General features: G+C 51.8%; 1 protein-coding gene across 4 annotated transcripts in view; it reads right to left on the minus strand.

Moving 5' to 3' along the window:
• Positions 1-27,154, minus strand: part of CRTC3 (CREB regulated transcription coactivator 3) — a 537,535-nt gene that overhangs the window by 101,818 nt on the left and 408,563 nt on the right. For all 4 annotated transcript variants that reach the window (XM_069625144.1, XM_069625143.1, XM_069625142.1 and 1 more), the window contains one exon: positions 3,238-3,350. In XM_069625144.1, coding sequence (XP_069481245.1) covers positions 3,238-3,350 — 113 coding nt within the window. The remainder of the gene's footprint in view (positions 1-3,237; positions 3,351-27,154) is intronic.

Here is a 27,154-nt window from a genome sequence, read left to right on the forward strand (position 1 = left end):
ATCCATGGAGAGCAACTACGCATTTCCTGCTAACCGCCTTATTCATGTATATATTTCCTGCTAACCGGCTTATTCATGTATACATTTCCTGCTAACTGGCTTTTTCAGGTATGCTTATTTCCTGCTAACTGTCTTATTCATGTATACATTTCCTGCTAACTGGTTTATTCATGTATGCTTATTTCCTGCTAACTGGCTTAGTCATGTATACTTATTTCCTGCTAACTGGCTTAGTCATCTATACTTATTTCCTGCTAACTGGCTTATTCATCTATACTTATTTCCTGCTAACTGGCTACGTACAAGTGCCTGGGCATATAATAGCAGTGCCACAAGCCAAAACTGTTGGCTTTGCCGGTGCTTGTTTTTTAACAGGACTTCAGTGAAGGGCACACACAGTGTTTATAAATCGAGCGATTTAAGGCAGACCTGGTATAGAGATTTGTATTACACCAGTATAGTGTTTACAGCTCCAATTAAGTCATTAACTCTCAGAAGATTGGTAGGAATAGCCATAGGGATAAGCATGGGCAGTCATAACCAAGCAACACCCACAAGGTTTGTGTCCCTCCTCAGATGCCATTTCTCCCTAGCTTAGTCTAATCCCATAGTCTCAGCTAGTAGGTTTGTTTATTTGTATGGCGCACCCAACCCGGAGGTATCGCCACCAATTGGGTGGGGCTTTAGTGCCCCCTAATTGCCAAAACTAAGAAGGGGTTTGGAAGAACAATTGTAAAACATCTTCCCAAAGGCGCCAAATGCAGGGCCCGTTTCTGGAACTAATGAAGATATTTGCACAAGTCTGTTGCTGTTCTCTAGGGACCGACTGGTGAGTTCTTCAACATTTTATAAAAATAAAGTATGCCTGTGCAGAACCTTCACTCACCCCGACACCTTCTTGAGATAAAACAAAAGCCAAGTGCCTGTGGTAAGCCCGACTTAGAGAAAATAAGCATTCTTATGGTTGTGAACTTGGCCTCGGCCATCTTCTGGATCTCGGCTCTCTTATCTAATAGATTGTTAGTGGATTTTGTAAGCTTTGTTTAAGATACTGAGAACTTTACTTAGAAACATTTCTGATAAGCAAGTCGTTCTTTCTCGCCTGTTGTGCGTGTGAACAAGTTGGGCCACATTTTACAATAACGCGCTGCCTGAAACAAGCCACACTGATGATGGCCTGCTCTGCCTGGAGCCCTTTGCAGGTTTCTGCTCTGACCGCTGTGGTCTCCCTGGAACAACACCAGAGTAAGGGGGCTCTGTTTTGAAGGTTGAGCTTCCTGCCTGGACAGATATAGTTGAACTGGTGGTACAATGTCATCAGCGTTGAGTTTGCGCGGTACAATGTCATCAGCCTTCGAGTACGCTCGGTACAATTTCATTAGTGTCAAGTATGCGTGTTACAATGTCATCAGCGTCGAGTACGCATGGTACAATGCCATCAGCATTGAGTACGCGTGGTACGTCGTCATCAGCGTTGAGTACGCTCGGTACGTCATCATCAGCGTTGAGTATGCTCGGTACAAGGTCATCAGCATTTGAGTACGGGCAGTACAATGTCATCAGCCTTCGAGTATGCTTGGTACAATGTCATCAGCGTCAAGTATGCGTGGTACAATGTCATCAGCGTCGAGTATGCATGGTACAATGTCATCAGCATTGAGTGCGCGCGGTACGTCGTCATCAGCATTAAGTGCGCGCGGTACGTCGTCAGCGTTGAGTACACTTAGTACGTCGTCATCAGCGTTGAGTACGCTCGGTATGTCGTCATCAGCGTTGAGTACGCTCTGTATGTCGTCATCAGCGTTGAGTACGCTCGGTACAAGGTCATCAGCGTCGAGTACGCTCGGTACAAGGTCATCAGCATTGAGTACGCTCGGTACAAGGTCATCAGCGTTGAGTACGCTCGGTACAAGGTCATCAGCGTTGAGTATGCGCTTTGGATCCTCAGCAGGAACTGCGGATATTGGGCCTGGTGGCCCAGGCAATGTTTTGGCTTCCATCCCTCTCATCCAGCAGTGATTTCACTCCAAGCAGGAAGTAGGAGAAAGGTGAGATTTGAGGAATTTAAAATCGCCCCTCCTAAAAATGGACAAGTGCAAATGACTACCCTCTGGTTTGCGTTGGATGCGCAACAAAGGTAAAGGAACGACTGCACGTATTGGGAATGGGAAAGGATTTTGGGAGGCTATCTAGTTAAGGTTTGAAATGGTATTTAAAACAACTTTACCAAAAATTCTACGAACTTCAGCGATGATCTTCGGTTGCTGTTCCAGAGGTTTAACTGTTGCATAGAAACAAGTTGATACACTAGTCACTGCTTCAAATCAGATTTTCAAGTCTGGGTAATTTTACTCCCATATTTTTGTAGTTGCTGGGATATTTTTCAGGAGATTGGAAATAAATGTTACTGTCTAGCACGGGATGCTCATTTGCACCAAGCAGCTCATTCAAATAAACAGTAATATTAGGGCATCCAGCCTGGGACACCCCTCTGCGGTCCTACTGAACCGAAGCTCCTTGTGGAGCGGTCTAAGTGTAATATTAGGGCTTCCATCCTGGGACACCCCTCTTCCGGTCCTACTGAACCCAAGCACCCTGTGGAGCGGTTTGAGGGGAAGCAGGCCAGCACTGTATGTGTCTGAGGACTCCGACTATTTTCCAGTGTAGACAATGAAAAAGTGGCTGCCACGCCACTTCTTTCTAGGACTCACCAGCAATCACTCACTTCTCTATCCAAATCCTGAGGTGTGAACGAAGACGTAATCACCTTCTCAGGGAAAAAGTAGATCACAATCTTGAAAAACTAGAGAACTTCAGTACGTTCTGGGCCACCTTTTATGATTATTATTCGTGATTAGCTTTGCTTGTCGCTCCACCGACATCACCACCCATGTGTGCTTTGCTTGTCGCTCCACCGACATCACCACCCATGTGTGCTTTGTTTTTTTAAACTAATTTTTCCAAATAGGATTTTCAAACTGTTTTTAAGTGTTGTTGCAATTGATCAAAAGCTCTTTATTCTTTGATAGTCTGTATGAACATATTTCTGCGATAAGAGCGCCATGCCCGCGGTTTGATTTTTCAAAAAAACATTTTTTTTTAAACCACAAATGTAGAATTGCTTATGATCGAAACCATGAAGAACGATCCCCTGCGCATTTACTGAGTAAAAACATCATCGACATTTAAAGTAGAAGAGGACAACTCTTGAGAAGAAGGCTACGTGGTGGATCTTACCATTCCGTTGTGCCGGTCGAGAACCTCGTAACGTCGATTGGTTGCCGTCTGCAAATGGTTCCTGGGATTTCGTACTTAAAGTGCTGGTGTGAAGAGCCGAATCAGAATTTGTCCTGGGATACACAAATCATTATTAAAAATGAAAAAATACAGAAAACGTATTGTGGGATTTCAAAAGAAAAAAACAGGCATGTTGAATAAAATGCTGTTTCATTTCTTTGTATCATCAGAGGTCTCGACTCTTATGGGATGGAGGGCCTGGGACTGTTTGTTGCATTTCTTCCCAAGCACACAACTCTTTGCTGGAACTGCTCATCCCGTTTCCTTCACATCATCCTTTGCTGCCCTACTAGTGTGCTTCCACAGCCAGGCACCTGGACTACATTGTGAATTCCCAAATTCCTTCTACTAGCAAAATCTGTTGCAACCCAACATTTAGTTCTCAGTGATATTCCTCGCTTCTCTTTTCTTCACCAAACCAGATCATTGGTTAGCTCCCACCACGGTGCCTCCCTGTCCTTTCAATCTTTCCACTAGTCTTGCAATATCCTGCTAACCCAAATTACCTCCTGCTCAATTTGATTTCTAACGTGACCCCTTCTGCCCCTCTTGCGGGTAAAAACAGCTGTCAAGTGGTGGTAATTCTATTACTGCCACATTACCACAACTCCAAATTCTGAGAACAGCGGTGAAGTGTAAGAGCATAAGCATTTAGCTGCAGGAAAATTATCAACGCTACCTTTAAAGCAGTGGTCTTCCAACGTTTTGGGCCTGGGCACCCCTGAGCAAATTTTGTGCAGGCCGCCCCCTCCCCCCCAAAATGCCAAATGTACAGGATGCAGAATGTACAAATGGCTATGAACTATTGCGCGCCGTCACCGCACCCTACTCCCAGTATAGTCCCTGGGCTCCCCACCTGCTCCCATCACAGTCTCTGGGCTCCTTCATCCCACTCGTACCCAGTCCCTGGGCTCTCCCCACCCCATCACAGACCCCAGGCTCTCCCCACCCTTCATCCACCACTATCCCAGTGCTCCCCCCATCCCACTCCTACCCAGTCCCTGGGCTCTCTCTACCCCATCACAGACCCTGGGCTCTCCCCACACCACCACTATCCCAGTGCTGCCGCCCATCCCACTCCTACCCAGTCCCTGGGCTCTCTCTACCCCATCACAGACCCTGGGCTCTCCCCACACCACCACTATCCCAGTGCTGCCACCCATCCCACTCCTACCCAGTCCCTGGCCTCTCCACACCCTGCTCCCACCACTATCCCAGTGCTGCCGCCCATCCCACTCCTACCCAGTCCCTGGGCTCTCTCTACCCCATCACAGACCCTGGGTTCTCCCCACCCTGCTCCCACCACTATCCCAGTGCTGCCGCCCATCCCACTCATACCCAGTCTCTGGGCTCTCTCTACCCCACCACAGTCCCTGGGCTCTCCCCACCCTGCTCCCACCACTATCCCAGTGCTGCCGCCCATCCCACTCCTACCCAGTCCCTGGGCTCTCTCTACCCCATCACAGACCCTGGGCTCTCCCCACCCTGCTCCCACCACTATCCCAGTGCTGCCGCCCATCCCACTCCTACCCAGTCCCTGGGCTCTCTCTACCCCATCACAGACCCTGGGCTCTCCCCACCCTGCTCCCACCACTATCCCAGTGCTGCCGCCCATCCCACTCCTACCCAGTCCCTGGGCTCTCTCTACCCCATCACAGACCCTGGGCTCTCCCCACCCTGCTCCCACCACTATCCCAGTGCTGCCGCCCATCCCACTCCTACCCAGTCCCTGGGCTATCTCTACCCCATCACAGACCCTGGGCTCTCCCCACCCTGCTCCCACCACTATCCCAGTGCTGCCGCCCATCCCACTCCTACCCAGTCCCTGGGCTCTCTCTACCCCATCACAGACCCTGGGCTCTCCCCACCCTGCTCCCACCACTATCCCAGTGCTGCCGCCCATCCCACTCCTACCCAGTCCCTGGGCTCTCTCTACCCCATCACAGACCCTGGGCTCTCCCCACCCTGCTCCCACCACTATCCCAGTGCTGCCGCCCATCCCACTCCTACCCAGTCCCTGGGCTCTCTCTACCCCATCACAGACCCTGGGCTCTCCCCACCCTGCTCCCACCACTATCCCAGTGCTGCCGCCCATCCCACTCCTACCCAGTCCCTGGGCTCTCTCTACCCCATCACAGACCCTGGGCTCACCCCACCCTGCTCCCACCACTATCCCAGTGCTGCCGCCCATCCCACTCCTACCCAGTCCCTGGGCTCTCTCTACCCCATCACAGACCCTGGGCTCTCCCCACCCTGCTCCCACCACTATCCCAGTGCTGCCGCCCATCCCACTCCTACCCAGTCCCTGGGCTCTCTCTACCCCATCACAGACCCTGGGCTCTCCCCACACCACCACTATCCCAGTGCTGCCACCCATCCCACTCCTACCCAGTCCCTGGCCTCTCCACACCCTGCTCCCACCACTATCCCAGTGCTGCCGCCCATCCCACTCCTACCCAGTCCCTGGGCTCTCTCTACCCCATCACAGACCCTGGGTTCTCCCCACCCTGCTCCCACCACTATCCCAGTGCTGCCGCCCATCCCACTCATACCCAGTCCCTGGGCTCTCTCTACCCCACCACAGTCCCTGGGCTCTCCCCACCCTGCTCCCACCACTATCCCAGTGCTGCCGCCCATCCCACTCCTACCCAGTCCCTGGGCTCTCTCTACCCCATCACAGACCCTGGGCTCTCCCCACCCTGCTCCCACCACTATCCCAGTGCTGCCGCCCATCCCACTCCTACCCAGTCCCTGGGCTCTCTCTACCCCATCACAGACCCTGGGCTCTCCCCACCCTGCTCCCACCACTATCCCAGTGCTGCCGCCCATCCCACTCCTACCCAGTCCCTGGGCTCTCTCTACCCCATCACAGACCCTGGGCTCTCCCCACCCTGCTCCCACCACTATCCCAGTGCTGCCGCCCATCCCACTCCTACCCAGTCCCTGGGCTATCTCTACCCCATCACAGACCCTGGGCTCTCCCCACCCTGCTCCCACCACTATCCCAGTGCTGCCGTCCATCCCACTCCTACCCAGTACCTGGGCTCTCTCTACCCCATCACAGACCCTGGGCTCTCCCCACCCTGCTCCCACCACTATCCCAGTGCTGCCGCCCATCCCACTCCTACCCAGTCCCTGGGCTCTCTCTACCCCATCACAGACCCTGGGCTCTCCCCACCCTGCTCCCACCACTATCCCAGTGCTGCCGCCCATCCCACTCCTACCCAGTCCCTGGGCTCTCTCTACCCCATCACAGACCCTGGGCTCTCCCCACACCATCACTATCCCAGTGCTGCCGCCCATCCCACTCCTACCCAGTCCCTGGGCTCTCTACCCCATCACAGACCCGGGCTCTCCCCACCCTGCTCTCACCACTATCCCAGTGCTGCCGCCCATCCCACTCCTACCCAGTCCATGGGCTCTCTCTACCCCATCACAGACCCTGGGCTCTCCCCACACCATCACTATCCCAGTGCTGCCGCCCATCCCACTCCTACCCAGTCCCTGGGCTCTCTCTACCCCATCACAGACCCTGGGCTCTCCCCACACCACCACTATCCCAGTGCTGCCGCCCATCCCACTCCTACCCAGTCCCTGGGCTCTCTCTACCCCATCACAGACCCTGGGCTCTCCCCACCCTGATCCCACCACTATCCCAGTGCTGCCGCCCATCCCACTCCTACCCAGTCCCTGGGCTCTCTCTACCCCACCACAGTCCCTGGGCTCTCCCCACCCTGCTCCCACCACTATCCCAGTGCTGCCGCCCATCCCACTCCTACCCAGTCCCTGGGCTCTCTCTACCCCATCACAGACCCAGGGCTCTCCCCACCCTGCTCCCACCACTATCCCAGTGCTGCCGCCCATCCCACTCCTACCCAGTCCCTGGGCTCTCTCTACCCCATCACAGACCCTGGGCTCTCCCCACCCTGCTCCCACCACTATCCCACTGCTGCCGCCCATCCCACTCCTACCCAGTCCCTGGGATCTCTCTACCCCATCACAGACCCTGGGCTCTCCACACCCTGCTCCCACCACTATCCCAGTGCTGCCGCCCATCCCACTCCTACCCAGTCCCTGGGCTCTCTCTACCCCATCACAGACCCTGGGCTCTCCCCACACTGCTCCCACCACTATCCCAGTGCTGCCGCCCATCCCACTTCTACCCAGTCCCTGGGCTCTCCCTACCCCATCACAGACCCTGGGCTCTCCCCACCCTGCTCCCACCACTATCCCAGTGCTGCCGCCCATCCCACTCCTACCCAGTCCCTGGGCTCTCTCTACCCCATCACAGACCCTGGGCTCTCCCCACACCACCACTATCCCAGTGCTGCCGCCCATCCCACTTCTACCCAGTCCCTGGGCTCTCTCTACCCCATCACAGTCCCTGGGCTCCCCATCCTGCTCCCATCACAGACCCCAGGCTCTCCACAACCTGCTCCCACCACTATCCCAGTGCTGCCGCCCATCCCACTCCTACCCAGTCCCTGCGCTCTCTCTACCCCATAACAGACCCTGGGCTCTCCACACCCTGCTCCCACCACTATCCCAGTGCTGCTGCCCATCCCACTCCTACCCACTCCCTGGGCTCTCTCTACCCCATCACACACCCTGGGCTCTCCCCACCCTGCTCCCACCACTATCCCAGTGCTGCCGCCCATCCCACTCCTACCCAGTCGCTGGGCTCTCTCTACCCCATCACAGACCCTGGGCTCTCCCCACCCTGCTCCCACCACTATCCCAGTGCTGCCACCCATCCCACTCCTACCCAGTCCCTGGGCTCTCTCTACCCCATCACAGACCCTGGGCTCTCCCCACCCTGCTCCCACCACTATCCCAGTGCTCCCGCCCATCCCACTCCTACCCAGTCCCTGGGCTCTCTCTACCCCATCACAGACCCTGGGCTCTCCCCACCCTGCTCCCACCACTATCCCAGTGCTGCCGCCCATCCCACTCATACCCAGTCCCTGGGCTCTCTCTACCCCATCACAGTCCCTGGGCTCCCCATCCTGCTCCCATCACAGACCCCAGGCTCTCCACACCCTGCTCCCACCACTATCCCAGTGCTGCCGCCCATCCCACTCCTACCCAGTCCCTGGGCTCTCTCTACCCCATCACAGACCCTGGGCTCTCCCCACCCTGCTCCCACCACTATCCCAGTGCTGCCGCCCATCCCACTCCTACCCAGTCCCTGGGCTCTCTCTACCCCATCACAGACCCTGGGCTCTCCCCACCCTGCTCCCACCACTATCCCAGTGCTGCCGCCCATCCCACTCCTACCCAGTCCCTGGGCTCTCTCTACCCCATCACAGACCCTGGGCTCTCCCCACCCTGCTCCCACCACTATCCCAGTGCTGCCGCCCATCCTACTCCTACCCAGTCCCTGGGCTCTCTCTACCCCATCACAGACCCTGGGCTCTCCCCACCCTGCTCCCACCACTATCCCAGTGCTGCCGCCCATCCCACTCCTACCCAGTCCCTGGGCTCTCTCTACCCCATCACAGACCCTGGGCTCTCCCCACCCTGCTCCCACCACTATCCCAGTGCTGCCGCCCATCCCACTCCTACCCAGTCCCTGGGCTCTCTCTACCCCATCACAGACCCTGGGCTCTCCCCACCCTGCTCCCACCACTATCCCAGTGCTGCCGCCCATCCCACTCCTACCCAGTCCCTGGGCTCTCTCTACCCCATCACAGACCCTGGGCTCTCCCCACCCTGCTCCCACCACTATCCCAGTGCTCCCGCCCATCCCACTCCTACCCAGTCCCTGGGCTCTCTCTACCCCATCACAGACCCTGGGCTCTCCCCACCCTGCTCCCACCACTATCCCAGTGCTGCCGCCCATCCCACTCCTACCCAGTCCCTGGGCTCTCTCTACCCCATCACAGTCCCTGGGCTCCCCATCCTGCTCCCATCACAGACCCCAGGCTCTCCACACCCTGCTCCCACCACTATCCCAGTGCTGCCACCCATCCCACTCCTACCCAGTCCCTGGGCTCTCTCTACCCCATCACAGACCCTGGGCTCTCCCCACCCTGCTCCCACCACTATCCCAGTGCTGCCGCCCATCCCACTCCTACCCAGTCCCTGGGCTCTCTCTACCCCATCACAGACCCTGGGCTCTCCCCACACCACCACTATCCCAGTGCTGCCGCCCATCCCACTTCTACCCAGTCCCTGGGCTCTCTCTACCCCATCACAGTCCCTGGGCTCCCCATCCTGCTCCCATCACAGACCCCAGGCTCTCCACAACCTGCTCCCACCACTATCCCAGTGCTGCCGCCCATCCCACTCCTACCCAGTCCCTGCGCTCTCTCTACCCCATCACAGACCCTGGGCTCTCCACACCCTGCTCCCACCACTATCCCAGTGCTGCTGCCCATCCCACTCCTACCCACTCCCTGGGCTCTCTCTACCCCATCACACACCCTGGGCTCTCCCCACCCTGCTCCCACCACTATCCCAGTGCTGCCGCCCATCCCACTCCTACCCAGTCCCTGGGCTCTCTCTACCCCATCACAGACCCTGGGCTCTCCCCACCCTGCTCCCACCACTATCCCAGTGCTCCCGCCCATCCCACTCCTACCCAGTCCCTGGGCTCTCTCTACCCCATCACAGACCCTGGGCTCTCCCCACCCTGCTCCCACCACTATCCCAGTGCTGCCGCCCATCCCACTCATACCCAGTCCCTGGGCTCTCTCTACCCCATCACAGTCCCTGGGCTCTCCATCCTGCTCCCATCACAGACCCCAGGCTCTCCACACCCTGCTCCCACCACTATCCCAGTGCTGCCACCCATCCCACTCCTACCCAGTCCCTGGGCTCTCTCTACCCCATCACAGACCCTGGGCTCTCCCCACCCTGCTCCCACCACTATCCCAGTGCTGCCGCCCATCCCACTCCTACCCAGTCCCTGGGCTCTCTCTACCCCATCACAGACCCTGGGCTCTCCCCACCCTGCTCCCACCACTATCCCAGTGCTGCCGCCCATCCCACTCCTACCCAGTCCCTGGGCTCTCTCTACCCCATCACAGACCCTGGGCTCTCCCCACCCTGCTCCCACCACTATCCCAGTGCTGCCGCCCATCCTACTCCTACCCAGTCCCTGGGCTCTCTCTACCCCATCACAGACCCTGGGGCTCTCCCCACCCTGCTCCCACCACTATCCCAGTGCTGCCGCCCATCCTACTCCTACCCAGTCCCTGGGCTCTCTCTACCCCATCACAGACCCTGGGCTCTCCCCACCCTTCATCCACCACTATCCCAGTGCTCCCGCCCATCCTGCTCCCACCACAGTCCCTGGGCTCTCCCCACCCTGCTCCCACCACTATCCCAGTGCTCCCGCCCATCCTGCTCCCACCACAGTCACTGGGCTCCCCATCCTGCTCCCATTACAGACCCCAGGCTCTCCCCACCCTGCTCCCACCACTATCCCAGTGCTCCCGCCCATCCTGCTCCCACCACAGTCACTGGGCTCCCCATCCTGCTCCCATTACAGACCCCAGGCTCTCCCCACCCTGCTCCCACCACTATCCCAGTGCTCCCGCCCATCCTGCTCCCACCACAGTCCCTGGGCTCCCCATCCTGCTCCCATCACAGACCCCAGGCTCTCCCCACCCTGCTCCCACCACTATCCCAGTGCTCCCGCCCATCCTGCTCCCACCACAGTCCCTGGGCTCCCCATGCTGCTCCCACCACAGTCCCTGGGCTCCCCATGCTGCTCCCATCACAGACCCCAGGCTCTCCCCACCCTGCTCCCACCACTATCCCAGTGCTCCCGCCCATCCTGCTCCCACCACAGTCCCTGGGCTCCCCTTCCTGCTCCCATCACAGACCCCAGGCTCTCCCCACCCTGCTCCCACCACTATCCCAGTGCTCCCGCCCATCCTGCTCCCACCACAGTCCCTGGGCTCCCCATCCTGCTCCCATCACAGACCCCAGGCTCTCCCCACCCTGCTCCCACCACTATCCCAGTGCTCCCGCCCATCCTGCTCCCACCACAGTCCCTGGGCTCCCCATCCTGCTCCCATCACAGACCCCAGGCTCTCCCCACCCTGCTCCCACCACTATCCCAGTGCTCCCGCCCATCCTGCTCTCACCACAGTCCCTGGGCTCCCCATCCTGCTCCCATCACAGACCCCAGGCTCTCCCCACCCTGCTCCCACCACTATCCCAGTGCTCCCGCCCATCCTGCTCCCACCACAGTCCCTGGGCTCCCCATCCTGCTCCCATCACAGACCCCAGGCTCTCCCCACCCTGCTCCCACCACTATCCCAGTGCTCCTGCCCATCCTGCTCCCACCACAGTCCCTGGGCTCCCCATCCTGCTCCCATCACAGACCCCAGGCTCTCCCCACCCTGCTCCCACCACTATCCCAGTGCTCCTGCCCATCCTGCTCCCACCACAGTCCCTGGGCTCCCCCCACCCCGTTCCCAACACAGTCCGAGGGCCAGTTGGAGCTGGTGAATTCTTTAAGTGGAGGGGCATAAATATTTCCCACAAAAATGCCATAGCGACCGAGCGCAGTGAGGGAGCCCGAACCTATCAAGTGTGGTTCGTGGGGGGTTTTCTGCATGTGAATTATTTTAAAATAATGGGTTAAAATGTTGTATTTTACAGCATACTTAAAAAGCCAAACAGTTTGCAATTGGCACTGGGGGGGCTAGGGGGGAAAGCATGGTATTTTTGACTGGATATATATGATAGATGTCCAGTAAAAAGAACCCATCCCTGTCCCCTGGTCCCCTGGGCCCCCCTGGGCCTAACACAATCAACACGATTGTGTGTATGCAAGGCACTGGGGTGCCATGGGGGAAAGCATGGTCTTTTTTACTGGACATCTACGATAGAAATCCAGTAAAAAAAAAATAAAAAAAAAAATAGCATCCCTGTCCTCTGGGCTCCGCAGAACCTCAGAACGAGAGCCGATTTTGGCAGGTGGGTAGGGTTATTGTGCAACAAAGGGATTTTTAAAATGCCTTTGTTGTAAAACCCTCCTTACCCCATTTACCCCCCACTCACCAAAATCAGCTCAACGGACCAAAACACACACACACACCCACCCTCCCCACTCTTGTTCATATGAGCACCCATCACCATGCACTCACTCATATAAATGAAACGCCCTGCCCCATCTGCTCTGTCCATATGTGCGCGGAGGCACAGGAGCTCCCGCTCGCACATACAGACATGCAGTACCCCAGCCAGTGTTTCCAATGAACTATGCAAGGCTGCTGAAGCAAAAGGCCCCCAGTGTTGCATGGCTCAGTGAGCATGAGCGGCTGGAGAACTGAACTGTCAAAGGGAAAAAGCGTTTCCCTTTGACAGTCCAGCCAGCCCAGGAGCACTCCCTCCGCTGGAAAAAGCAACTAAGGGAGTGCTCTTGGCTAGCTCCTCGGCTCCTCCATAATGGGTGATGGGGCTACTGGGTGGACGCCCCCTCGCCCATTATGAATGAGCCGCCAGGCTCGGACTGGGCAATAGGGTGATGACCGTACCAAAAATGCAAAATGCTAGTGTAGGTCAGGCAAAATGGGTGACTTTTTTGGCCAATTGGGCCAGCGTGATAAGTTACTTCACTATGCAGCTAGAAGTTTTGACCATTGTGGCCGAATAAATATTCTTTAAACATCACAATTTGTTTACATATTAACAAAAACACCCCCTTGGGTACTATTCAAACAGTCTCTGACTAAAGGACTGAATATCCATTTGCAACTGCTGCCCACTTTTTCATTGGTGCCTGAGACAGTTTTATGGTTGACCATGTGAGCCGCCCCAGCCCATTTCCTCCAATCTAAAAAATAAAAAAAACATGCCCTCCACCCCCAAAGATTGCCGGGTTTACTGTGGTGGATTCACCACAGTAACTCTGGGGACAAAGTGGTGGCATTGATAAATTAGTTTGCTGGTAATTCCAACAAAATTACAGCCAAATTCGTAATGAGGGACCAAGTGAGGATCCGAGTGCTCCGACACAGGGCCCACGGCCCTGAGATGAAAGCAACACCTGAGCATTCAAGATCGCTATTGCCACCTTCCACTTGACATCAAGGATTCTTTTTACTATTCAATTTATTGAGGCATTCGCTCTTAAAGTTATCACAACAGGAGAAGAAACACAATAAAATAAAACATTTGTTGAAATCCAGCAGGTCGCTACAAGTCATTTAATTCTGTGGCGAACCAGAAGAAGGAGCCGGACGACTTAGTGACGTGTTCAACATGGTTTTACCCAAATAAAAAGGAACACTCCTAACGTGCCCTATTTCTATGGGGAAAGTTCCCTGGCTATTAAAACTAAAATGGAGAGGGGGGCTCATCAAAGTCTGCAATAAAGGTCTTCTGTCCAAATCCTAATCGCTAAATGGCCCCATCACTTTAGAGAAAACAAACAAGAAGTAGGCGACCAGGACATGGTCTCTGTGTTAGACTTCTGCCTGACCTAACACTTGCGTGTTCCCAATAGTTCTTAGAGTTCGACAACAGTTCACATCTTGCAGACGTTTGTTCAAAAGAAAGGTTCTTCATCAATATACTTTCTTACCACAAGTCTCTTGAGTACAGGTCTGCCGCTCTTGGACTCCCCCAAGTCTTGTGGCTCTCTGGTAGACTTGTTCACTCTTGGGTATAAACTTTACATAGGGGGTTTGCCCACTCAGGCTACTCAGATCCCTAACCTAGCAACCCCTACCCCTTACCCCCCACAATTCGATGCAGGTGACTGCTGATCTCTTTCCCACAGTGAGCAGGTGCTAGAGACCACAGCCTCAATTAAATTCGTTTGCAGTACACTGCATGATCTCCCTCACCACGCCAACTATCGGTGTGAAGCACAGCCTAGCTTCTATACTGCATTTCGGATAATCCTCATACTAGCTCGGGATTAGACGCGTCACAATTGCCCCCCTCCCCCACTGCAGTCTCTGGCGCTTGCCTATTGTGTCTAGCTCGTTTTCCTTTTACTCCTTGTGTCGTTTTAGCTCTCTGATTCTCCCCCTACCTGGCCTTCGTACTCACTTGGTTCAGTCTGCATCCTCATCGGTTCCATTCTGTTTGGTTTTGTGCTGTCCCTTCCCCATTTGCCTCTGTCATCCTTATGTGCCCAGTGTATCCTTCTGGACTTCCGCCTCCAGCTTTCCCCTTTACCTGGCTGTACCTGGAAATCTTCAGGGATCATCTCAGACACCTGTTTTCAGTCCTCGCACTGTCCCATCACCACGTGTTTAACGGTTGGTGACATCGGTGTCATTGGAAGCCTGCGTCACCCCTGGTTTGGTCCGAACCTAGTCACTGCGGGCTCTATACAAATCATGATCAACATGCCCGGAGTCAGACTGCATAGTGGAACTCCCCTTACAACAGGCAGCCTGAGAATCGGATACGCAGCTTCAGTGCAAGGAGGGACTGCAAAACCTCTCTCCTTCCCCTGGAGACGGTGGCGATTCCCTACAAGGCTTACATGATGAATTACAAGCACTACACACTAAAGCAACCCGAGGGAAGAAAATGCTAAACTATAAAGGCACAGCTGGCGAAATCACAGTGACTGAAAATACGGTAGCCGAGTCACGTTCCTTCCACGATTATGGAGACACAAGGAAACAAACAGAATTTTGCAAGATCCATTTTCTGTTTCATCCAATTGATTTTCAGAATGACAATGCCAAGATTCCAATGCATATGAATTAATTTAAACCCAAGAAAAACAAACAATCATCGACTGGGTCACCCGCATGACCTAAGGTATCGTCAATGATTCCTGAGCTTTACCGACTACTAGAGTGGATTTTATTTGCAGGATTTGCTCAGTTATCCTACAGTATCTCCATCTTACTAAACAAAAACTGGAATTTGGATGGGGTGAAAAAGCTGAAGAGTCCTTCCGAGCCATAAATATGGCATTTAGTACCCCACCGACCATACACCACCAGACATCGCGCATCGTTGAAACTGACACCTCTGAGCAAGCCGTTAGCACAGCCCTTGCCTTGTTAAATAAGGAGACACCCCTTTACACTACTTAAGTAAACTCAGGCCTTCCAAACACAACTTTGCTGTAATTGAAAAGGAGCTCTGGGCCATCAAAAGGTATTCCAAGGAAGGCCTACCCTGCAAGCAGTTTACACTGAGAAGAGGTACTACGCATTGATCACAAAATCCAATACTTGCACACACTGAATTGTAGAAATCGTTGCAAAGCACAGGGGCCTTTTTCCTTCATGCAAGCAGACTTTCTTGCTACTTACATTAAAGGACCCCAGAACAAGTGTCTTGAGTCCCTGTCCCGTTCATTACTAGCAGGGGGAAAACAGGAGAAATCCAGCCCGCTAGTTGCTCCTTTAAAGCAATTTTTCCTCAGCCACTATACTTCTGTGGGGACAGGTTACAGCCCCTCCCACCACAGAACCCATGGTATCTGACCATCTCAATATTCATAAGAGCATGTACTTCTCTGGGGACAGGTTAGAGCCCATCCCACCATGGAACCCATGGTATCTGACCATCTCAATATTCATAAGAGCATGTACTTCTCTGGGGACATGTTAGAGCCCATCCCACCACAGGACCCATGGTATCTGACCATCTCAATATTCATAAGAGCATGTACTTCTCTGGTGACAGGTTAGAACACATCCTACCACAGAACCCATGGTATCTGACCATCTCAATATTGATAAAACATGTACTTCTCTGTGGACAGGTTAGAGCCCTTCCCACCACAGAACCCATGGTATCTGACCATCTCAATATTCATAAGAGCATGTACTTCTCAGGTTAGAGCCCCTCCCAGCACAGAACCCATGGTATCTGACCATCTCAATATTCATTAGACATGTACTTCTCAGGTTAGAGCCCCTCCCACCACAGAACCCATGGTATCTGACCATGTCAATATTCATAAGAGCATGTACTTCTCAGGTAACAGGTTAGAACACATCCTACCACAGAACCCATGGTATCTGACCATCTCAATATTCATTAAGAGCATGTACTTCTCTGGGGACAGGTTAGAGCCCCTCCCACCACAGAACCCATGGTATCTGACCATCTCAATATTCGTAAGAGCATGTACTTCTCTGGGGACAGGTTAGAACACATCCTACCACAGAAACCATGGTATCCGACCATCTCAATATTCGTAAGAGCATGTACTTCTCTGGTGACAGGTTAGAACACATCCTACCACAGAACCCATGGTATCTGACCATCTCAATATTCATTAAGAGCATGTACTTCTCTGGGGACAGGTTAGAGCCCCTCCCACCACAGAACCCGTGGTATCTGACCCTCTCAATATTCATAAGAGCATGTACTTCTCTGGGGACAGGTTAGAGGCCATCCCACCACAGAACCCATGGTATCTGACCATCTCAATATTCATAAGAGCATGTACTTCTCTGGGGACAGGTTAGAGCCCCTCCCACCACCGAACCCATGGTATCTGACCATCTCAATATTCATAAGAGCATGTACTTCTCTGGGCACAGGTTAGCGCCCCTCCCACCACAGAACCCATGGTATCTGACCATCTCAATATTCATAAGAGCATGTACTTCTCTGGGGACAGGTTGGAGCCCATCCCACCACAGAACCCGTGGTATCTGACCCTCTCAATATTCATTACACATGTACTTCTCAGGTTAGAGCCCCTCCCACCACAGAACCCATGGTATCTGACCATCTCAATATTCATAAGAGCATGTACTTCTCTGGGGACAGGTTAGAACACATCCTACCACAGAACCCACGGTATCTGACCCTCTCAATATTCATAAGAGCATGTACTTCTCTGGGGACAGGTTAGAGCCCCTCCCACCACAGAACCCGTGGTATCTGACCATCTCAATATTCATAAGAGCATGTACTTCTCTGGGGACAGGTTAGAGCCCATCCCACCACAGAACCCGTGGTATCTGACCATCTCAATATTCATAAGAGCATGTACTTCTCTGGGGACAGGTTAGAGCCCATCCCACCACAAAACCTGTGGTATCTGACCATCTCAATTGTACTTCTCTGGGGACAGGTTAGAGTCCATCCCACCACAGAACCCGTGGTATCTGACCATCTCAATATTCATAAGAGCATGTACTTCTCTGGGGACAGGTTAGAGCCCATCCCACCACAGAACCCATGGTATCTGACCATCTCAATATTCATAAGAGCATGTACTTCTCTGGGGACAGGTTAGAGCTCATCCCACCACAGAACCCGTGGTATCTGACCATCTCAATATTCATAAGAGCATGTACTTCTCTGGGGACAGGTTGGAGCCCATCCCACCACAGAACCCGTGGTATCTGACCATCTCAATATTCATAAGAGCATGTACTTCTCTGGGGACAGGTTAGAGTCCATCCCACCACAGAACCCGTGGTATCTGACCATCTCAATATTCATAAGAGCATGTACTTCTCTGGGGACAGGTTAGAGCCCATCCCACCACAAAACCTGTGGTATCTGACCATCTCAATTGTACTTCTCTGGGGACAGGTTAGAGTCCATCCCACCACAGAACCCGTGGTATCTGACCATCTCAATATTCATAAGAGCATGTACTTCTCTGGGGACAGGTTAGAGCCCATCCCACCACAGAACCTGTGGTATCTGACCATCTCAATATTCATAAGAGCATGTACTTCTCTGGGGACAGGTTAGAGCCCATCCCACCACAGAACCCGTGGTATCTGACCATCTCAATATTCATAAGAGCATGTACTTCTCTGGGGACAGGTTAGAGCTCATCCCACCACAGAACCCGTGGTATCTGACCATCTCAATATTCATAAGAGCATGTACTTCTCTGGGGACAGGTTGGAGCCCATCCCACCACAGAACCCGTGGTATCTGACCATCTCAATATTCATAAGAGCATGTACTTCTCTGGGGACAGGTTAGAGCCCATCCCACCACAGAACCCGTGGGATCTGACCATCTCAATATTCATAAGAGCATGTACTTCTCTGGGGACAGGTTAGAGCTCATCCCACCACAGAACCCGTGGTATCTGACCATCTCAATATTCATAAGAGCATGTACTTCTCTGGGGACAGGTTAGAGCTCATCCCACCACAGAACCCATGGTATCTGACCATCTCAATATTCATAAGAGCATGTGCTTCTCTGGGGACAGGTTAGAGCCCATCCCACCACAGAACCCGTGGTATCTGACCATCTCAATATTCATAAGAGCATGTACTTCTCTGGGGACAGGTTAGAGCCCATCCCACCACAGAACCCATGGTATCTGACCATCTCAATATTCATAAGAGCATGTACTTCTCTGGGGACAGGTTGGAGCCCATCCCACCACAGAACCCATGGTATCTGACCATCTCAATATTCATAAGAGCATGTACTTCTCTGGGGACAGGTTAGAGCCCATCCCACCACAGAACCCATGGTATCTGACCATCTTAATATTCATAAGAGCATGTACTTCTCAGGTTAGAGCCCAACCCACCACAGAACCCATGGTATATGACCATCTCAATATTCATAAGAGCATGTACTTCTCTAGGGACAGGTTAGAGCCCATCCCACCACAGAACCCATGGTATTTGACCATCTCAATATTCATTAGACATGTACTTCTCAGGTTGGAGCCCATCCCACCACAGAACCCATGGTATCTGACCATCTCAATATTCATTAAGAGCATGTACTTCTCTGGGGACAGGTTAGAGCCCCTCCCACCACAGAACCCATGGTATCTGACCCTCTCAATATTCATAAGAGCATGTACTTCTCTGGGGACAGGTTAGAGCCCCTCCCACCACAGAACCCATGGTATCTGACATCCGCTTGAAGGCCTCCTGTTCCAACATGGCAGGTTGTGGGTTTGCACATAAAACCTTTGGACTGCTATCCAGTCAGGGTTCTATGATTGCCGCATTGCAAAACACTGCGGGGTTCACGCCACTGAAGAACTAATACAACTATTCTGGTGGCCAAATCTGGCATCCCAGGTGAAGGGATACGCACAGCCATAGCCAGTTGGTGCCAGAGTTAAGGTAGAGAGGACACAACCATTTGTTCATTCACAGCCTACTGAGATACAGCCCTACCTCCTGGTATACTACTGGTGTACACTTTATATTGGACCAGCCTCTTTCCTGGGGTAATAGCTATGCCAGTGTTGTTGTTGACTGTTTTAGTAAAATAGGACTTTTTCCTCACTTACTGGCAAGGCCCTACAGCCAGTGACATGGCTAGGACATTATTCCACAACATTTTATCATTTGCATGGACTGCACAAAAGAATAATTGGAGCTTGTGGCCCTCAATGCATGTGCCATTTATAACCTGCACCGTGGGCACTTATAAGCATGCAAAGGGCTCTTAGTGTGGGTATCACCCAGAGAGCAACAGCCAGATAGAGCACACCAACGTAACTCTACAGATCTGCTCTCATACTCGCTCCACCCAGACCAAATGGCGTGATCACAATACCGGGGAGAACAGCTCTTTATTTCATTGAAGGTCAACACCCAAAGTTACTGCCTATTGGACTGGTTATCTCTAGTCCTGCCTGCGCTGCAGGAGGTGATTTATTGCATAGAAGAAGTCTATCTAGCCAGAGAAATGCTGGTCACCACAAAAGAGACCAACAAGGGAGAAGATGATCCAGGACAACCCCATGACCCTACCTAGTAGGTGACAATGTTTGGTTCCCCCCCGCCCTCAAGAACCTTCCAATACAAAATATGCCCAAAATGTATTCCTCCTGGATTCCTTGGCCTATTCCTTATAATACAGTGTTTGTCGCCTGTGCCATTTCCCGTCTGGATACCAATCCCCTGCTACATCCATCACGTTCTCTATAAGTACCTGTTGAAACCCTGCTGTAAGGAACCTTACCATCGGGGCAAGAGGTCGAAGACCTTTGGATTCTGGGATGCAACGAGGGGGTCTGTATTTTCCTATTGACTGGAAGGAAAATGCCACTTGTGATTGCCCTTGGAAACTGGCCTCACATATACATGCACCCGGTTTGGTAGCTGCTCCTTTCTGCGCTTTCCCTGGAAAGCAGGCACCCCAGCTAGCAGTGAGAGGTGGGCAGATGGTACAACATTCCAGACACCAGTGCTTACTTGCTCTTTTGGAGACTGTATCTGCGCAGGAGTCCTTAAGAATGGACCCCTAGGAGGCATTTTATTGAAAGGCTTAAATCAAACAGCAACTTTATTATTTGACCTCCAAACACAATCAGTTCCAGAGAGTGCAGCTCCTTGAAACCAATAACAAGTACAAAAGAATTTATATATGTGCTATCAACACACTCCTAGAAGTTATAAGATAGGTGGTATACATCTCATCAGCTATATAGAGAGAGAGAATGGAAGAGAACAGAGATAGACGAATACAGAAAGAAATAAAATTCAAAAGGTAGAAAAATACTAGACAATATAATATTTTTGCTTAAAAAGGATATACAATCAATAACCTACCAGAGTTCGAAATGGAGGGGAGCTGGGGGCTATTTAAATGCTGCTTCTAGCCAAGGAGAGCCTGGTTAGCTTGAAACCAAAAGCTACCAGGAACTACTTTTAATTCCCCAGACAATTGGTGTCTTACAAGCATCCATATGTGGCATTACCTTTGAGCACTTGGGAATGCTGATAAAGAGGAATTAGGACACATCTAGTACACATTTAAACAGAATGAACTGTACATAATGGACACAAAGTGAAAGTGTGCGTCTAACGCGGAAGTGAGATTTGAGGTGCGCTGGGAACTTGCTACTGGTTCCCCAGCGGTAACTCCTACTGGGTGATGCCAGACACCCAGGTGCTGGTTTTAGCTCCTGCCTACTGGGTGATGCCCGACACCATGTGCTGGTGTAAGCTCCTGGTGCTGGTTTAAGCTCCTGCCTAATGCCCGACACCCAGGTGATGGTTTAAGCTCCTGCTTACTGGGTGATACCAGACACCCAGGTGCTGGTTTTAGCTCCTGCCTACTGGGTGATGCCCAACACCATGTGCTGGTGTAAGCTCCTGGTGCTGGTTTAAGCTCCTGCCTAATGCCCGACACCCAGGTGCTGGTTTAAGCTCCTGCTTACTGGGTGATGCCCACCACCAGGTGTTGGTTTAAGCTGCTGCCTACTGGGTGATGCCCGACACCCAGGTGCTGATTTTAGCTACTGGAGGATGCCCGACACCCAGGTTCTGGATTTAGCTCCTGCCAACTGGGTGATGCTCGACACTCATGTGCTGGTTTTAACACCAGCCTAGTGCGTGATGCCCGACACCCAGGTGCTGGTTTTAACTCCAGCCTACTGCGTGATGACAGACACTCAGGTGGTGGTTTTAGCTCCTGCCTACTGGGTGATGCCAAACACCTAGGTGCTGGTTTTAACTCCTGACTACTGGGTGATGCCGACACCCAGGTGATGGTTTTAGCTCCCGCTTATCGGATCTTAATTTCATCCCCTGCCTTACGATAAGGCCTTGTACCACAATGACCCGAAATGAAACAGTGTCATCCACTATAGAAAAATATCACAACTTCAAAAGCTTTGTAGCATTACAATTCTGTGAAGCCTATGCAAAGCACAGTAGTGACTATGATTTCTCCGGGTGCCTGAACTCCGACATCAGAGTGTTCATGGTTAGAAATACGAGCTGCAACATAGGAGAGCAAAAAGCTCACATGTACAACCTTTATCAGTTGTGGTCATCAGCTTCCAACAGGTACCATGGGCTTGGTCTAGGCAGGGAGGAAGCAGCCCTCTTGGAGAGGCCGCACTCAATGCGCTGCACATAAGCAGCCCGATTCCACCAGGCTCATAAGTGCGGGAATCCCACCCCACCTGCTGACGAGAGCAAGTGCAGTGGGAGCATTTATCCGCTAAGCCCTTAATCTTTGTTTTGAGACCATTCAGGTTTCATCGAGATGTCTCTTATGCTAGTTTGACTGTAGAGCTGGATACCCAGGTATTCAATATATGTTGGCTGCCGCAAGAAACCAGAACCCTCAACTGTTTTTTTTTTAAGAAGTATTTGTTTAGAGTCATGACTTCTTGTTTTGTCTACGTTTAGTTTGTGACTTGAAACTCTTGAATTCTACACATGGTCTTCTGAGAAGGTTGGGAGGGTATTGAGGGGATCTTCCAGGTAAACCAGATAGTTGTCCGCATACGCATGCGATTTCATACAAAATCGATTGGGTTCCAACACCCTTGATTGAATCCTTAATCCAAATAAATTGAAGCAGTGCTACTAGGGACAAGATAAATAAAGGGGTTGAGGGCGGGGGGGGGGGGGCAAACCTTTTTTAGTGCCTGTATGCAAACAAAATAGGAAGAGAAATCTCCTGTTCCCAAAGAGTTGTTCTGGGCTGCAGAGGGATATTAGATGCTGACCAAATACATTTTTAAGCCAAATATATATTGCATCACAGAATAGGTAGGAATTAGCTGAGGAAAGTCTGCTTGTTTGGTATTTATGTATCAATTTAGGCAGAAGAGGATCTCTACTCATGGCCGAAATGTTGGCAACAATGTTTACTTCTGCATTAATGATGGAGGTGGGTCTGTAATTCTTGGCCAACAGTGGTCCATCCCAGGCTCAGTCACTCCATGAGTCACAGCCTCATGAAAAGTACAAAGAGGTGTTCATTCAGAATTGTAAGCAGCAAAGAAGGCCTGTAGCTTGGGGCAAGTAGATCTGTGCAAGAAAGCCCTAGGCACCATTTTAGGGCCCGAGACTTTACCCTTTTAGAGCCGATTGAATTTTTGTTAGCGATATCTCTCGATCGAAGTCAGGAAGATTGGTACGGGGTATAATGCGCCATTTGTGGGACGAGGAGTATTAAGTAAAAATGCATCTACCCGGGTTCATGTGGGAATTCATTCAGGGGTGCACAAGTCTTCGTATAATTTAGCAATGCCATTGTCCATAAAAATAACTCCCTTATCGACTTGAAGAGTGGTGAATTTATTGTTTTGATTTCTGGCTTTTAAATAAGATTCTAGTACGGCTTCTGCCGCGATAGCATATCCAAGAAATCTGGACTGAAATGCGAGTAGTACTCCTGAAGTGCTATTTGAGCTTTCTCCGTTATATTTCATTTTGGGTTTCAGAACGGCTTTTCATTTCGCAGCATTAGGCAGCCAGATATAGTCTAGTTCGCCAGATTGTATGGTTTCAAGAGTTTTAGCTAAGTTCTGTTTCACAAATGTGTTCTATATTTAAAGTATTTATTGTGCATTTTTTGGGCGCTTATACAGTAAGTCAATTCTGTTTCAAAGCGCCTACAGGGAGGCAACATGGGATTGAAAACAAAGATTACAGTGGAAGATGAAAGACAAGCCTGCTAGGCCTTGCGAGTATTCAGAAGATGCAAGTGCTGCCAGAAGAGGGAGAGTGGGGGTTGGGGGTAAGTGCTGGAATGTCCGTGCTCGTGGGTGAGCAGCAGATGAGGTGCATAATAAAGTAAGGGCTACGCAGCGGGGGGCCTCGTTGGGTAGAAAGTGCTGGTCTACAGTGAAGCGTTTTTAGGGCAAGAGAGATGCAGTTGCTGGACTTGAGGCCAAGGATAAGTCTTGCTGCCCTGTTCCGGATTAGCTGGAGGCGGTCGCAGAGTGGAAGATGGTAGATTCAGGAGAAGGCTATTGCAATAGTCAAGCCTAGAGAGAACCAGGGCTCGGGTAACATTGAGATTCTGGGGGAAAAGTAAAAGAGGGAAAATTCCTTTGAGAAGGAACAGTTGAAAGTGGGATGTCCTGGCAATGTCCTGAGTGTGAGGGAGGAAGGAAAGAGAGAGGAGTCAAAGAGGACGCCAAGGCTTCTGGCTTCAGAAGAAGAAGCAGGGGGAGAGATCATAGAGGATGGCCAATGGGAGGGGGAAAAAGAGGGAGCAGGGAACCTGCTACAAAACCAATAATGTGCCCCTGAAGGACCCATGCTGGTATGTGTGATGTAGCTCCCATTTCACTTATATGAGAAGATATCTACATGACTTGCTTAATCACATTGAGAGGGAAGGAGGTTGCAGTCAAATCTAGAGACAGAATGAGCGTAGACTGGTCAGAAATTAAGAGCGTCGAGAATTGACCAGCAAAGACATGCGTCACGAAGCCTCCACTCAACAACATGTAATCAATCCTAGAGTAAGTGGAATGTGCACAGGAGTAAAGGGGGTATTCACGCTCATCTGGGTGCATACACGCCAGATATCTGCCTTTTTTACCCTCGGTGAAGCCCACACAATGTGCAAGCATCTTGGAAGGGATGAACCTGCAATGCAACATCCTATCCAGCACCGAGTCTAAGAGTCGCTTACAATCTCTGCCACTTAGGAGGGAAGAACAAGGTAAGCCCTTTACAACCTGCCGCAAGATGGTCCAGAAGCTGGGCCCACATACATTCTGAATCGTAATAGGTACTGTGACGAATGTGTCCCTTCTCCCCAGGGACGAGCCACCCCGTGAGGCTAGGGAGGTGAGCCAGCTAAGCAAGACTCTCCCTAGGGGTCGGGGAAAGCGGGACCTCAAAGGGAGTGACTCCCTCTGTAGGGAAAGGACTCTGTGGTGGGTTAGAAGGATATAGACACAAGGTAGACATGTTCAATTATTTTATTTAAATGATGAGGAAAACCAGACCTAACCCTCCCTATAAATATGGGGTAGTTCCCTGCCTCACCAACTAAACCAAAGGTGCTCGTCTGTCGCCAGGAAGTCAATAATGGAAATGTCCTCATCCAAACCTATCTCCATCTATCCCTACCAGTAATGTCTGATAACTAAACTGGGCCAAATGAATATCTCTCGTTATGTGGCATCCCCTTTGTCTTGTGGCTTATTTTCAGGGTCGCTTCTTTTCTCACTGTTCTTGCAAACACAAATGTCTCTCTTTCTCAATAGGTCTCTTCAGGGTGATCTCCTGAAATAAACCTGGCGGGTCTGATCTACGTGTTCCTGTAACTCTTTCCAACAGTCACTTTATCTTGGGCTCCAATTCTCAGGACTCTTGTCCTTAATGTTTTCCACATAGGCTCTTCACATTCTTCCTCTCATTGTATATGGTTCGGGCTTTTGATAAACTTTGAGGTTTCTTCATTTTGGGAAGTCTTTAATATATCCAGTCTGTCTCGTTTTATTACACACTATGCCTTATTACTTTTTATTAAGTGGCTGTCTTCACGTAACTTTCCTTGAGTTCTTTCTGGGGTGCTTCTAACCCCAAATGTCTTTCTCCTCTTAGTTAATACTTCCCACTCATCATTATTCTTGAATATTTACTTTGTTTCAGTGACTTGGGTTTCTCTTCCTATTTTACACATTACTTTTATCAACCAAACTCGGCAGTACGAGTCTTCCCGGCGGCCTCTTGCCACACCAGCATACCTTGGTACCTGTTTTCGTCAGGATTATGTTTGAGGGGCTCCGCACTCGTTCGGGTTCCTTGGTCAGCTCTCTCAACCGTCCGTTTGTTTTGGTTTTATTGCTCGCCCCTGGTCCGGTGTGCCTCTTCGCTGCTGCCTTCAATGTACGGCGGTCGCTGAGAGCTGGTGCCGCTCTCAGCCCTGCCGACTCAGCGGTTTTGTTCGGGCACCCAGCCCACCACGAAATGTCAATGGTCATGCCACCGCTTTGGAGGTCGCTTGCTCGTATGCTCGGAAAACGGCTCTCCTGCTGTCCGCCTCCCCAGCACACCAGCATCTCAGATGGAGCTATTCCAGAAATTGCAAGACTTTGGGAAGCGTGGCCATGATTGGCTCCACCTCCAAGGTGCTCTGACGCAAGAGGGCATCCCCTGTGTACTGTTCTCTCTCCTCCTTTTGGGCTTCCTTGTTCTTTCATAGTGATTTGTTCTTAAAGAGTTATGACCCTCTTCATCCCACGGCTTGCTTGAGCCAACCTTGTCAACATCAAAATAGGAGTAAGACACATTGTTTTTGATATAAGGCAGTCCCATGTATGCAGAAAACGTGTCTTCCAAAGGGAGCTGCCTTTTGGGAATGGGGTGGCGGTGTCACTCCCAGTGAGGTTACACTTGCCTAGAGCTCTAGGAGGGTCTAGCATAGCAGACTCTTCTCCCTAGCCTCAAGAGAGGGTGTCTCTCCCAATTTGTCACAACTCCAGTTCCTTTAAGGAACTCCCTCCTAAGAACACCATACCTGTCCTTTTGGGGATAGAGGAAACTAATGGTGTGGCAATATGGTCTGCAACCAGGACTGGCAGTGCTTTTCTACTGTTGGCTAGCGGTGGTACTTGGGGCTATTTGAGATCAGTTGGGGACGAACAGCAACACGCCCCTTGGATGTACACGAATGTGAATATAGAGAAAAGGATCATGAATGGAGAGGAGTTAGCCTCTACTTAAACTGATATCCTAGTTGGGCTGAGCCAGGCTAGACTGCAGAGCCTGCGGTAGCGTGGAGAGAAGCAGAGACACCGGAAGGCTGACGCAGAGCGAGGCGATACAGCCGAACGAGAAACAGAGACGGGAAAACAGCCTTCCTTGGTGGAGCAACCACAATGCTGCTGTGGTGTGTCAGCGACCAGAAAAACAGCACCAAGACCAGCATGGAACAGAGGAAAGAATCCTCCGTTCCAGATACAAAAACCCAGGAGTCAGCCGTGCCGTGCAGTATTCAGGAAGCAGGCGTTTAAGGGCTGAGAAGGGAGACGAACAGACACGGCTCTGCAAGGAAGCCAGCCTGCTGGAGCACACCCAGAGCTACAGAAGGTACCACGTTCACCCAGGGTAGAGGGAGGCATGTGGAGCTCCACGAACAAACAGAAAGAAAGAGGGTTACAGGAGCCGGAGAAACCAAACCAGGGAGATGAATATGTGATAGAAATATTGAAACCAACGACACCTACGAAACACAGAAAGCCAAAGGGGTCTCG

The sequence above is a fragment of the Ambystoma mexicanum genome, chromosome 11 (genome assembly GCF_040938575.1).
Source record: "Ambystoma mexicanum isolate Mex_15411 chromosome 11, UKY_AmexF1_1, whole genome shotgun sequence".
Taxonomy (NCBI): domain Eukaryota; kingdom Metazoa; phylum Chordata; class Amphibia; order Caudata; family Ambystomatidae; genus Ambystoma; species Ambystoma mexicanum.